The sequence below is a fragment of the Carassius auratus genome, chromosome 6 (assembly GCF_003368295.1).
Source record: "Carassius auratus strain Wakin chromosome 6, ASM336829v1, whole genome shotgun sequence".
Classification (NCBI taxonomy): Eukaryota; Metazoa; Chordata; class Actinopteri; order Cypriniformes; family Cyprinidae; genus Carassius; species Carassius auratus.
In genome coordinates, this window is record NC_039248.1 from 24010225 (window position 1) to 24023557 (window position 13333).

The 13333-nt window shown below is 38.6% G+C and overlaps 2 protein-coding genes across 3 annotated transcripts in view; both read right to left on the bottom strand.

Annotated features, from left to right (window-relative positions):
* Nucleotides 1–528: 528 nt before the first annotated feature.
* fam210b (family with sequence similarity 210 member B) lies at nucleotides 529–4946 on the bottom strand. The gene is made up of 3 exons (XM_026265790.1): nucleotides 4402–4946; nucleotides 2542–2708; nucleotides 529–1163 (listed from the first exon to the last, which is right to left on the bottom strand). The coding sequence occupies exons 1-3, from the start codon at nucleotides 4816–4818 to the stop codon at nucleotides 947–949; spliced, it is 801 nt and encodes a 266-aa protein (XP_026121575.1). The 5' UTR covers nucleotides 4819–4946; the 3' UTR covers nucleotides 529–946.
* Nucleotides 4947–9494: 4548 nt separating this feature from the next.
* The window catches only part of ppp1r16b (protein phosphatase 1, regulatory subunit 16B), a 38530-nt gene continuing 34691 nt past the window's right edge, over nucleotides 9495–13333 (bottom strand). For both annotated transcript variants that reach the window (XM_026265791.1, XM_026265792.1), the window contains exons 8-11: nucleotides 13154–13229; nucleotides 12695–12824; nucleotides 11799–11931; nucleotides 9495–11389 (exon numbers count right to left, since the gene is read on the bottom strand). In XM_026265791.1, coding sequence (XP_026121576.1) covers nucleotides 10973–11389; nucleotides 11799–11931; nucleotides 12695–12824; nucleotides 13154–13229 — 756 coding nt within the window. In that variant the 3' untranslated portion in view covers nucleotides 9495–10972. The remainder of the gene's footprint in view (nucleotides 11390–11798; nucleotides 11932–12694; nucleotides 12825–13153; nucleotides 13230–13333) is intronic.

Sequence of the window (13333 nt, forward strand, 5' to 3'; positions counted from 1 at the left end):
TGCGACTCGATGTTTGTAAAGTGTGGAAACTGAAGAACTGTTTTTCAATGCAACTGTGTTTTGTATAATTAATTTTGGGTGAACTCAGCCTTCAACATTTTTTTTCTCCCATGCAGTATTGCACAAGAGTTTTGGGTGATATCTCAGAAATATCAATCTCAATTCTGGCCACTAGAGAGCGCTGCTGATATACTTTTCTCAGTATCTCAAGGAAGATATTTTATAAACTTCCTACAGTAAATATATCAGAACTTAATGTTTGATTAGTAATATTCATTGCAAAGAACTTCATTTGAACAACTTTAAAGATGATTTTCTCAATATTTAGATTTTTTTGCTCCCTCAGATTCCAGATTTTCTAATAGTTGTATCTCAGACAGATATTGTCCTCCGAACAAACCACACATCAATGAGAGATCATTTATTCAGTTTTCAGATGATGCATTTAAAATATATATTTATATATATAAACCCTTATGACTCCTGCTTTAGGGTCACATTTATGCATTAAAAACACCAACAACAACATTTAGTCCTTATAGGGCAAACATTTTATTATAGAATTAAACAGCCTAATATAACATTGACTTGTCAATAATAAATCACACAATGAGATTGTCAATATAATTAACAGTCAAAGTCCAAAATTGTCCTGAAATCTCCCAAAAAGCCCGTCTGATAGATCTGATGAACATTAGTGTAAAGTAAATCAATTAAACTGTCTTAGAATAAGACAAACCTGCACATTACAGCACTTCATTAACGCTTCATCTTAGAAAAGTCACAGCTGATAAAATCACTGTCAACAGACTTCACATAACTGTGACTGTAGAGCGTCAAACTAACAAACAATCATGAAAGTCTTCACAGCGTTCACATCGGTCTTCTGTCTGCTCTGGAGAAGCGCTGGAGGAGTTAGTGTCACGAGTGGAGCGGACAGACCAGCTTATGGACGGTTTGGACCGGCTCTGAAGAGTCCCGTCCTCCGGAGGTGTCTGACGATCAGAGGAACACACACCAGCGTGATGCTGATCCGCAGCGGAGCGAAGAGCTTGTGCACGGCGTACGCTAACACAAACGTACTGGTGCCAGCAGCCAGCCGCGACTGAACCACAGACTCACTGAAGCCCAGCTTACACAGCAGAGCCGTCACGTCCAGCCCGCTGGAACACACACACACACACACACACACACACACGGCTTGATGAATGAGACCGTTTGGGTTTTGGGGGGATTAAAAAAGGAGTGATTTTTAATCATTGGAGGGTGATTGCGTTTACACACTGCTAAGATACATTTATATCCAAACAGACACCATTTAAAAGTGAATTATGCATTCAGTGTCTCCTTTAAAATTAAAATATTATAATCTGGAAAGTCTGAGAGTAATCAGAGTTGAGTGATGCACTACTGTGGCCTGTTTGAAAATTATTTACGGTTGAAAACATTAGAGATTTCAAATCAAATTAAATCAGTTACATTAATAAAGTAACTGAAATAGTTACACGACTTGTTACATTTTAAGTTGAGTAACTTTTATAACTGTAACCTGTTACATTTCTAAAGTAACCTTCCCAACACTGATTAGAAGTCACTTCAGATAAAAGCATCTGGTAAATTATTGAATGAATGAATGTAAACGCAATGAAGTCCAACAGGCAGTGCATTAGTGATTTAACCACAGTTTGAAAAAAAAAAAAAAAACGTATGAAACACTAAATATAAAAAATGTAACAAAAAATTTAACAAAAATTTATATTTTTATTTATATATATATATATATATATATATATATATATATATATATATATATATATATATATATATTTTTTTTTTTTTTTTTTTTTTTTTTTTTTATTAAAATATTAAAGTTATTCAGCTTGTTGCCATGGCAAAACTTTTTATTTTAATTCAGTTTGAGTAAAGTAAAAGTGAAATAAAAACTGTATAGAAATCTACAATTCTACAAAATTACTCAAAATAAAATTAAAATAGAAAACCGAAAAATAAAAAATATCAACAAAAACTATAATAGTCTTGCAATGATACTAAAACACTGTATCAAATAAAATCATTACATTAATAATAATCTGTGCAAGTTATTAACTAAACTGAAGTTGATTTACAGCTTTGGTATATTAGTACAGAACATAACCATTTGTACTCGATTTTTGTAATTGATTTTTAAGAAAAGCGTTATATAGTATTAAAGAAATAATTAGGAAAAGATAAAACAATGTGACAAGTGGCACACATTCTGTCAGAAAATGAATTTGCATAGATATATACACTATAAAGAGAAGTGTTTCCTTCTAATGAACAGGTTGGACTACTTTAGTCATTTCCAGAAGTACGGTGATGGAGAATAAGAAGCATACATCTGCCTAGAATATCATTAGATGCTTTAACTTTAAGATTTGTATTCATGGAAATGACTGAAGTAGTCGAACCCGTTCATGAGAAGGGGGTACCAATACTTTTGTCTTTATAGTGTATTGGATTACATGCAGTTTACTGTTTTGTTAAACAAATGAGTCTGACCTGGATATGGCGAGGTAGCACATTCCCAGAGAGATGAGCGAGATTCCGATGTGGAAACAGACTCCGACGGCGCCGTACTCCTTAAACACCTTCCTGAGCTGCTGCGTCTTACTGGGCTCCTCACCTGACCTCTGACCTTCAGCGCCGGACACAGATGACACCTGATCCTGCAGAGACACCAAAGATTTCATCAGACTACAGAGATGAATCAGGCCTGCGAAAGCTGCTAATGACCTCACTGGGAGGAGCTTAACAGAACCACAACCAATCAGAATGCAGGAGCTCTGGAGTGACTCACACAAGAGCCAATGAGTGCAGTGCAGTGAGGATAAACAAATAAAACCCTGCAGCACAGGAGCAGTCATCAGTAACACAGGTGTGTTTGTAGAAATACACAACAATACATTGTATGAGTCACAATTATACATTTCTCTTTTATGTCATTTTGTATCTCAGACAAATATTGTCCTCCGAACAAACCACACACACATCAATGGAGAGATCATTTATTCAGCTTCAGATGATGCACTAATCTCAATAAAAATTAAAAAATGACCCTTATGACTGGTTTTGTGCTCCAGGGACAGAAATACAGATCAGTTGGAATGACAGAACTAACTTTAACTCTGATCGTGGAGTGGAAGTAGATTTGTCCGTCACAAGAAGTTCAGAATCCAAACACTGGAGAAGTCAATGAGAAGTGTGTTTACTCGACAGATCAGTGTGTGTGTGTGTGTGTGTGTGTGTGTGTGTGTGTGCTGGTGACAGACAGCTCTGGTTATATTAACCTGTGAGCCACAAACATGACCTAACACAACCTCCAACAACACAAAGAACACGGCTTTCATCGCCATAGAGACGTGCGTGTGTGTGCGTGCGTGTGTGTGAGTGTGTGTGGCAACACGCCAGTGCTTAAACTGACACAGTGCTGTGTTGTGTGAGATAACAGTGTGTGAGGCACGCAATCTACTGTGTGTGTGTGTGTGTGAGTGTGTGTGAGAGAGAGAGAGTTGTTGTTATGTTTTGTAATATTGTATGTGTATAATGCTTTGGTAATATCACAGTATATGTAAACAATCAGGCCAATAAAGTTCTTTACAGCTGAAAATGAAGCAGCTAGAAATCCGCTGAAGAATGTTTCTGAAGAAAGACATGATTAACCTTCAGACACCCTCTCGTTAAATCAGCCTGAGGTCAAACAGACTCTATATGAAGTTTGCAACACTGCCTTAGAAACCAGAGGAGTGTGTGCAACTCTAAATGAGTTTGTATGAAGTTAAGTAGAATTTCTGAAGCTAAAGCCAAAGGAAGGAAGCAGACATCGTGTGAAGGTCATGTGTGAACCTTGACCAGGAAACAAACACTAACTAACCCGCTGACCCCAACACACACATCCAGCAGTCAAAGACTAGTGCTTCTCACACACACACACACACACACACACACACAGAGAGAGAGAGAAAGCAGAAGAGCAGCGTCATCGGGAATGATCTGCATCTAGTTTGACAGAACAGTGAAAGTGAAAGATGATGAACTAGATCAGCTGTTGAAGTAGAACCAGTCAAACCAGTCAATGCAAACCCGATGAGAAGCGGAGAACCCAGCAGCATCACCACAGCATCTCAACCCACACGGGTTCTGCAGAACACAGAGTCCAGGAAGAGTTTCTGGATCCGGACAGAGAGTACATCACAACAGTAAACCCCGAGCTGAGAACACATGATGATGATGATGATGTAACACAAGCGTTCTGCACACCAGTCTAGAACCCGCTGGATCCACCTCAGGGCTGGAGGAGATATTAATAAACCACTAATAAACAACAACAGTTCCATCAGAACTCCAGAAGAGTTGACGTACCGTTTGCGTCACGTTAGCGGCGCGTTCGTCCTGCGTCTTCCCGGGCGTCGTGGATGATCGTCGGGACTGGATCGCGACCGGAGCTGAAGAACGAACGGATAGAATCGACTCGAGTTCACGGAGTTTGAGGACGCTCCGATCGCCGGTCCTCGCGTCGCTGTACTCGCGTCGCGGCGCGTCAGCGTTCAAAGCGAACACCGCCATTCGCGCGTGAACACCGAGATCCAGCGGCGATCCGAACGGAGTCGTGTCGTGCGACCGGAATGGAACGGCTTTGCTTGCCGTTAATCTCCGGTAAACACGAGAGCAGCTGTAGTTACGCACTGCGCGGCTCGGTAACGCTACTTGCAGACGCTGCAGTAATAAAGCCGCTCCAGACGCGTTCCTCCGACAGAGAAACATCGCTCCGACATACATAGACGAGAATAACGCGTGATATGAACCGAGCGCGAGCGTGAAGAGCCTCAGTCAGCGAAGACCCGCCTCCCTCCGTTCAAAACACACTCACGCGCACTGAGAGCGTTCTAACGCGGTCAAGTTCAAATGAGAGTTGCGTCACACGCGAGCATCAGCAGGTGCAATGAGTGCTTGAGTGGTCGAGGGAGGGATTACCCCAAAATAAGCACAAGATGAAGTCAAGATACATTTTTTATTGGAATTATGGGCCCCGTTTGCTCCAAATACATCTGTGCTGTTCCTGACTGCTCGTGAGCTCCAGGGTCACACGTGATGTGAGAACAGTATAGGGCCTGTGGGAAGGGAACACCTGTTTTTAAGAAAAATGTAATTATATGTTCACATTTTTTTTACTCAAACATAGTTTGTGGGGTAAAACTAAATTATTCTGTTCTGAACATCAAATGCTTTGTTTTTCATTCATATGCATTCTAAACAGCTGGTTAGATAGAAATATTTGGACTTAAAAAATACATAATGTTAGCAGCACTTGCTGTAGCTAACCAGTTAGCATTAGCTAACAACATTTTTCAAATATAATTTTGTAATTCATAATAACTGATTATATTATTTTTAAATTTTAAGATCAAGCTGTAAATTGAATTGCTGAATTGCCCCATTGGTACAAATGTAATTTATTTAAAAAAAAAATATGTAATAACAAGAAAACTTTGGATAATTTTCATATTTGGCTTCTAATTTATGTCATTGTCACCAAAACTATGATGATTTCTGAACACATTGAACTTATGTGTAACTTTATCCAAGTGCTGTTTCATGAGCAGTGTTGTGGAGTAACTGTTACATGTAACAGAATAACGCCTTTAATTTGAAAATAAATAAATGGGGAACACTTTTTATTTGAAGGTGTCCTTGTTACACATGTTACATGTACTTCCTAATATAATAACAATAAATTATGCATAATTACATGCAAGTAGCCCTAAACTAAACCCTAAGTACATTTAGTTAATTAATATTACGTGTATAATTACACTGTCATCTTCAAATAAAGTGTATCTAATAAATGTAACTAGTGTAACTATCAGTTACAGTTACTGAGAAACAAATGTGTATATTAAATTACTTATGAAAATGTTAACGATTACAAAGGGGACAACATCTGAATTTTTCACACACACCCACATAAATAGTTTACTTTTTTTTCTATAAAATGAGACGCTAAAGAGTTTCAGGAGTTTAGGACACATGCTCGTTCCATGACTGTTTCATTTCCTTTTTGGGTTTATGTGGGTTATATGCTTTATTTTTAAAAATAACAAGGCATTTTTTCCACAATGCCAGTGTTTCTATGTAAAGTTAATATAAAAAGAAACTGCCCAGGAGTGAACCTGAGCCCAGCTCAGAGCCAGCATCAGTGAAGCTGCGGAGGACATTAAGAGCAGTGCACTGACTGAATGAATTCTGCGTCATACGTGTGTCCACAGGATGTGGTGAAACTTTCTTTCCTCATTTAAATAGTTTGCAGATCTGTGACACTTCACCTGCTGACTGAAGCTGAAGGACAGACTGAGAGAGTCGTGAGAGTCACACACCTGATGAGATCTGTGCTTCATGCATGAATCAGATGATGATCTCTGATCAGTGGAAAGAGTCAGTCACTGTTTGTTCGGTCGAAGCGGCTCAGAGCAGGAACCGAGGCGGCTGAGTCAGTGCATAATACAGATGATCATGCTTTACTCCCAAATATTCTGACCATTGTTCCTGATTTAAACTTTGTTTAAATCATCATCATGTGTCTGGATGCGTCTGAATTTATTTACTTCCTTCTAAAGTATAAATCCTCTTAAAAATCTTGTTTTTAAATTAACCTATACCTGCCTAGGTAAATAAAGGTATAATAATAATTACTTTTATTATTAATAATGTTGTTGTTGCTGCTGCACATATGGCAAAAATACAAATTAGTTGCAAAAATATATTTTAAATATATGCTTAATATATGCTGTGAGCAGAGCAGCTCATTGAAATTTATTTCTGAAATTTACAGGAAATATACTTCGTTTCAACCTTCATAAACCAAAATATATTTCTGAATGTATTTCTGGGGCAGGAAAATGCATTTTCTTGGACTGAAATATATAGAGGACAAAATATATTTTAATATTTATGTTTTAACCAAAATGTATTGGTCTAAAAATGTATTTCTGTAAATATATTTCATGTAACTATTTAATTTTGTAAATATGTCTTAGCAAATATATATTTTTGGCCATTTCTTGTATGTTTTTTTTTCCAAATGTGCAACGTGCAAATATATATATTTAAAATTATATAAACAAAATTGCCAAAATATATTTTTTAAATAAATTTAAAATTAAAATACATTATTTTAATAAATATATATATATATATATATATATATATATATATATATATATATATATATATATATATATATATATATATATATATATATATATATATATTTATGCTTAAAATATTTATTCATTTTTTGATGCATGGGTGCTAATTTATTACTGTTCCAAACTATTCCAAAAGTAAGATTTTTTGAAAAGAGTCTTTCATGCTCACCAAGGCTGCATTTATTTGATAAAAAATACAGTAAAATTTGTGAAATATTATTCTATTGTAAATCATCTGTTTCCTGTGTGATTCTCTGTTAAAGTGTAATGTATTTCTGTATTTTCAGCATCATTCCTCCAGTCTTCAGTTTCACATGATCTTCAGAAATCAGAATAATATGATCATTTACTGCTCAAGAAACATTTCTGAGTATTATCAATGTTAAACAGTTTTGCTGCACAATATTTTTGTTGTAAAAATGATCGGCGTTAAACTCCTGCTAGAAACAATGTGTGTTTGATGGAGCAATGCTGACAGATAATTATTCAAAATAATGAGCTGAAAATCCTTCCTGTATTGTTATGAATGTCTTACACAAGCTTGAACATAAAGCTCTGTTGGGCAATCAAACTAACTTGAACTCTCACACTCATTAAGCAATAAAACCCCATCAGATCACAATCATCACATTTCACAATCAGATCGGTGTAAATCAAAGATTATAAGAACACTACGAAAGAAGGATGCAGAAGCGTTAGCTGAGATGTCAGTGCATGATGACTGATGTGCATGTTATTTTCTGTTTTAGCAGAAGCTTTTATCCACAGAACAAACACAAGCTCAGACGCATTGAATGAAGGAATGTTCAGAGTTTGAGGCGTGAGGAACTCGTCTGCTCGGGTGGAGTTCAGGAGATTACTCCACCATCCAGCTTCAACCACACACCAGAATCAATGATAGGAAACGTCCGGATGGAGTCACACCCTCCACCCAGAGCTGCTCCGTCAGATAGAGGAGCTTCAGAGTGTGTGTGTGTGTGTGTGTGTGCGTGTGCGTGAGTGAGTGTGTGTGAGTGTGTGCGTGTGTGAGAGTGTGTGTGAGTGTGTGCGTGTGTGAGAGTGTGTGAGTGTGTGCGTGTGTGAGAGTGTGTGTGTGTGTGAGTGTGTGCGTGTGTGAGAGTGTGTGTGAGTGAGTGTGTGTGTATGTGTGTGTGTGTGTGTGTAACATCCCCCTCCTCCACATTCACTCCCGCTGTGTCTTTGTTGATCTGTTCAGTAACTCTTGTTCCCTACTGAGTGTTGTTTTTCTCCTCTGTTTGAATCGAAGACAAGCAAAGAAAACAGAGTTATTTTTCTCCTTCGCTGAGTTTGAGTCTGTGCTGGATTCATCTATACTCACAGAAACACGTCAAGAGAAGATTAATAAACCAATATTACAAGATATTAAACTCTAAATACTGCAATCCAATAGTTTAGATCAATTAAAGCTTTAAAAGAACAGCATTTATTTAAAGCAGAAATCTTTTCTAACAATATTTTTTACTACTAACTACAATCTAACCATCACTTTTTATCAATTTAATGCACATGTGCTAAATAAATTATTGAATGCTAAATAAAAATTACTGACCCCAAACTTTCGGACAGTAGTCCACAGAATTTCACAAGATTTCGGTTTTAAATAAATTCTGTTCTTTTAAAACGTTTTATTAAAGCATGCAGCAGGACTGTGTTCAACACTGATAATAATCAGAAATGTTTCTTGAGCAGTAAATCATCATATTATTCTGATTTCTGAAGATCATGTGACACTGAAGACTGGAGGAATGATGCTGAAAATACAGAAATACATTACACTTTAACACAGATTCACACAGAAAACAGATGATTTACACTAGAATAATATTTCACTATTTTTCTGTATTTTTTATCAAATAACTGCACAAGCAGAAGCCACTTCTTTTAAAAACATGACACATTTTCATAATTAACCCCCTTCATGCAATGAAATGTAGCTTTGTTCTGACAGTAACACGTCATATTTTAGCATCATATATATTAAATCTGAATGAAATGTCTAGTTTAAAGCAGACTGAATCAGTGTTTATCGGTGAGCACATGTGTGAGTGTTTTCTTCCTCATGGCTGGTTCTCTGCTGACTCACTGTGGCTCATCACTCGTCAGCAGACTCCAAACACGCTGATGATGCAATAATCACTTCCTTTACCCTCAGTCTGCACTTTCCACAAACACTCCCAGATGATCGATGATCACACGGAGCACCGATGACAGAGAAGGGGTACAAACTGATCAAAATATACAATTTATTGAAAACATGTTAATACAGCGATCAGTAGCTTCCAGTAAATTATAAAATCAGTAGTTGTGATGCTCTTCAGCCTTCATGCTCCTCAGTAGAAATGACAGCCGAACGAATGTGAACTCTATTCATATTTCAGTTTTTACATAACACTGTACGATCTGTTCTGTAATCACTCCTTTCCATCGTCTGAAGGAAACGCATTCCAGGCATATTTTAAATTCTTTCCCGCCTCTGAATGCAGAGTGTTGAGGAGTGGGCGGGGCTACAGGAGTGACGCTGAAACCTCATTGGCTGCTTCTGACGTCCATCACTCTGGAAGACTTTGGCACCGAGAGCAGAGCGTCACAATCGAGCGAATCCAACGACATAGATTAACCCTTCATAGAGAGCAGTATATGAAGGGTTCTGATCAACTCTTCCTTCATATTAACACATTAAGGTCATATTTCACATCAAAAGAACAAAAATATGTGACCCCGGAGCATAAAACCAGTCAAGGATCATTTCTTTTTAAATTGAGATGAATGCATCATCTGAAGCTGAATAAATGATCTCTCCAGTGATGTATGGTTTGTTCGGAGGACAATATTTGTCTGAGATACAACTATTAGAAAATCTGGAATCTGAGGGAGCAAAAACATCTAAATATTGAGAAAATCTTCTTTAAAGTTGTTCAGATGAATTCTTAGTAATGTATATTACTAATCAAACATTAAGTCTGATACATTTATGATAGGAAATTTATTAATATCTTGATGGAACATGATCTTTACTTAATATCCGAATGATTTTTGGCATCAAAGAGAAATTTATTTATGACTGCTTTTGTGTTTCAGGGTCACAAATTATTATTTTTTTTTTTCACCGTGACATTTTCATAAAATCTGACTTAAAATGCCTGTAAAATTACTATAATAGAAAAAAAAATGATACATTTAATTTGAGGTTTAAATGATTTAGCATTCATGCATCATGTTAGTATTTTACTGCGGTGCTGATTTAAATTAAATGAGTCCATTTTCCTGGTTTTTCTTTTTGTTTTGTTAAACCATTGTGAAAATAATGTCACGATGCAAAAAATATCACATGCAATAATGTTCTTGTGATGTGAGTGTGAAATGTGAGTTCATCTGGTCTTTATAACACTGTGATAGAAAAATACTGCTCCGTCCGTCCGTCTCCTCATCTCTCTGGAATACAATAAATAATCTTATAGAAGAGTCTCTCTATGCACATATACAAATAAATACTGTACAGGAGAGCGACGGCTGTACACTGGAAGTGAAACAGAGAAGCACAAGTCACACATTTAACCTGTGAAGCCTGAATGAGATCACTTCCTTCCGCTCTGAGAAGTTCCCGTTCCCGTTCCCCCTCAGGGTTCATCCCAAACACTTGGGGCCGAGTGAACGATCAGGAAAGTGAACTTGTTCTTTAAGTTCCTAGAACGGTGTGTGAAAGTGCCTTAAGAGACGCAGCAGCAGCTGTCACTCTTGGGATCCTCGTCTTCTATTGGCTGCTTGAACCTCAGCAGGGGCGGGTCTCCGCTGGCCGGCGTGAAGTAGACCGCGCTGCCATTGGACGAGACCTGAGGCATGCGTGGATCTTCTGGACGGGGATTGGTCGAGCCGTTTCCCAGGTGTCCGTTGAGCACGGGCTGTGTGAGGAGTTTGGCCGCGGAGCGCTGCTTCTTGAGTTCGGACAGTGTCTGCGCTTTGGGCTTGGGCTCCACGGCGGAGGGAGGAGGGTCGGGGTCACAGGGGTCAGGGGTCACGGGGTCACCGTTAGACACAGGCGACGCTGGAGTGCTGGAGATACAGCCGTTCTGTCGGCCGCCTTCCTTCAGGATCCCCAGCGCTCGAGGAACGTCGCCCGGCTGCGTCTGCGGAGACAAGGAGATCAAAACATCACTACGACTGGACTTCCTGTCAAATCACCTGATCGAAACACAAAAGTCTCATGGGCTTGGAATAACACAAGAGTGAGTAAAAGATGAGAGAAAGATTATATTACTGCTACTGATAAATTTTTACAGATATTACTGATTTTGATAACGATCATCTTTACTCAAGCTACTATTAAATGTGTATTTCTAAGAGACGTAAAAATATGATCAGGCAACACAACCCTGTTTCTGGATTTGAAACAATATTACTTATTAGAACATGTATATGTAATATAACATAATATACGCCTGGTCTCTTGATGGGGCACACACAGGTGGAGCTAAAGAACTGAATGTGATGACAGTAAGTGTGTGTAATGAGAGTGAGCAGGAGTGTGTTCCTCACCGAGCTGATGTTCTCCTGCTCAGACTCTCGCTCCTCTTCCTCTCGTCCTCCTCTCCACACGATGGCTTCGGTCTGATACTCCTTCCTGCAGAGATTGTGTCTGTCGGACAGACTCGCCCTGCGCACCACTTTCCTGCACACACACACACACAGAAGAAACCAGTGTGAGAACTCCTGAGTGACCACAGAACAACACACACCAGATTAAACAATGATATCATTCATTAAAAATGGAGCAGCTTTTGTTTGTTGATGTGTTTGTGAAGCTCCAGCAGGAGGTGTGTGTGTGTGTGTGTGTGTGTGTGTGCATGCATGCCTGCGTGCGTGTGTGAGAATCAGTGTAGTGTGTGTGAACCGCCATCAGGTGTCAGTGTGTGCATAATATTTGATTATATTTTGAGGACAAATTTGTTCCCAGAAGTAAAAAAAAAAAAAAAAAAAAAAATATTTAATCTAAAAATATATTAAAATATAAAGTAGTTATTTAAAATAAAACATATTTCACAATATTACTCCAGAAGAAAAGAGACTTCCTTAAAAAAAACTGTTCAAAAACATTTTACTGGTAGTGTATGATGAAAAGATAACTGAGGAAACATGAACATGTGCAGTGACCAGCACCGGCCAGCAGGTGTCAGCACTTATATATACATTTATACGTCTGTGTGTTTGTGTGAGTGTGTGTGTCTGTGTTTGTGTGTGTGAGTTAGTGAGTGAGTGAGCTAGTGAGTGTGTGAGTGAATGAGTGTGTGTATTTGTGTGTGTGTGTGTGTGTGTGTGTGAGTGAGTGAGTGAGTGAGTGTGTGCGTGTGTGTGTGTGTGCATGTGTGTGAGTGAGTGAGTGAGCTAGTGAGTGTGTGTGTGCGTGTGTGTGTGCGTGTGTGTGTGTGTTGTACCCGCGGCTGCCCGTGCTGCTGGTCCGGCGGCACAGTGATGTCTTGTGCTTCAGCTGTGATTTCATGATGATTTCGTGTTTGTGCTTCAACTCCAGCAGATGATTCCTGAACTCCTCATCCTCACACAGATCTGAACACACACACACACACACACACACACAATTAATGCTCCTGTGCTTTAGTGTTTACTGAGGTTGATTCTTGAATTGGACACACGTGTCATAATCAGAAAGCCATGAATCCAACTCTCTCTATTGACTTTGTATTGCAGGAAGCTGCCGTCTTCTCATTTCTGACTGATAACAGAAAACAGAACACTGTCTAAAAGCTGCTGTGTGACGAGGTGTACAGCAAACACAGTTGTTTTCAGAACTGTCCAACCTAAAAACCGAGCGTATGGATGTGTTTTTATCGTTATCTCAGTCTCGTCAGGCTCGTTCAGTGATGATCAGGTCGTACCTATGGGTGTCTCCTCCATGTACGTCTTGGCGTTTAGACTGGCTCCATGAGAAACCAGCAGCTCGGCCACATGAACCTGTGGGAGGAGTCTATCATTCAGTAGTGTTACTTCCAGCAGAATTCATTAGTGTGTGTGTGTGTGTGTTTGTGTGTGCGCATGCATGCATGTGTATATTGAGT

Bases quoted from the DNA above. Each gene is read 5' to 3' on its own strand.
- fam210b (XM_026265790.1), bottom strand. From the start codon at position 4,818: ATGTATGTCGGAGCGATGTTTCTCTGTCGGAGGAACGCGTCTGGAGCG. The intron at 2,709-4,401 runs GTACGTCAACTC...GTGTCTCTGCAG, and splicing joins CCGCTAACGTGACGCAAACG to GATCAGGTGTCATCTGTGTC. The intron at 1,164-2,541 runs GTCAGACTCATT...TGTGTGTTCCAG, and splicing joins TGCTACCTCGCCATATCCAG to CGGGCTGGACGTGACGGCTC.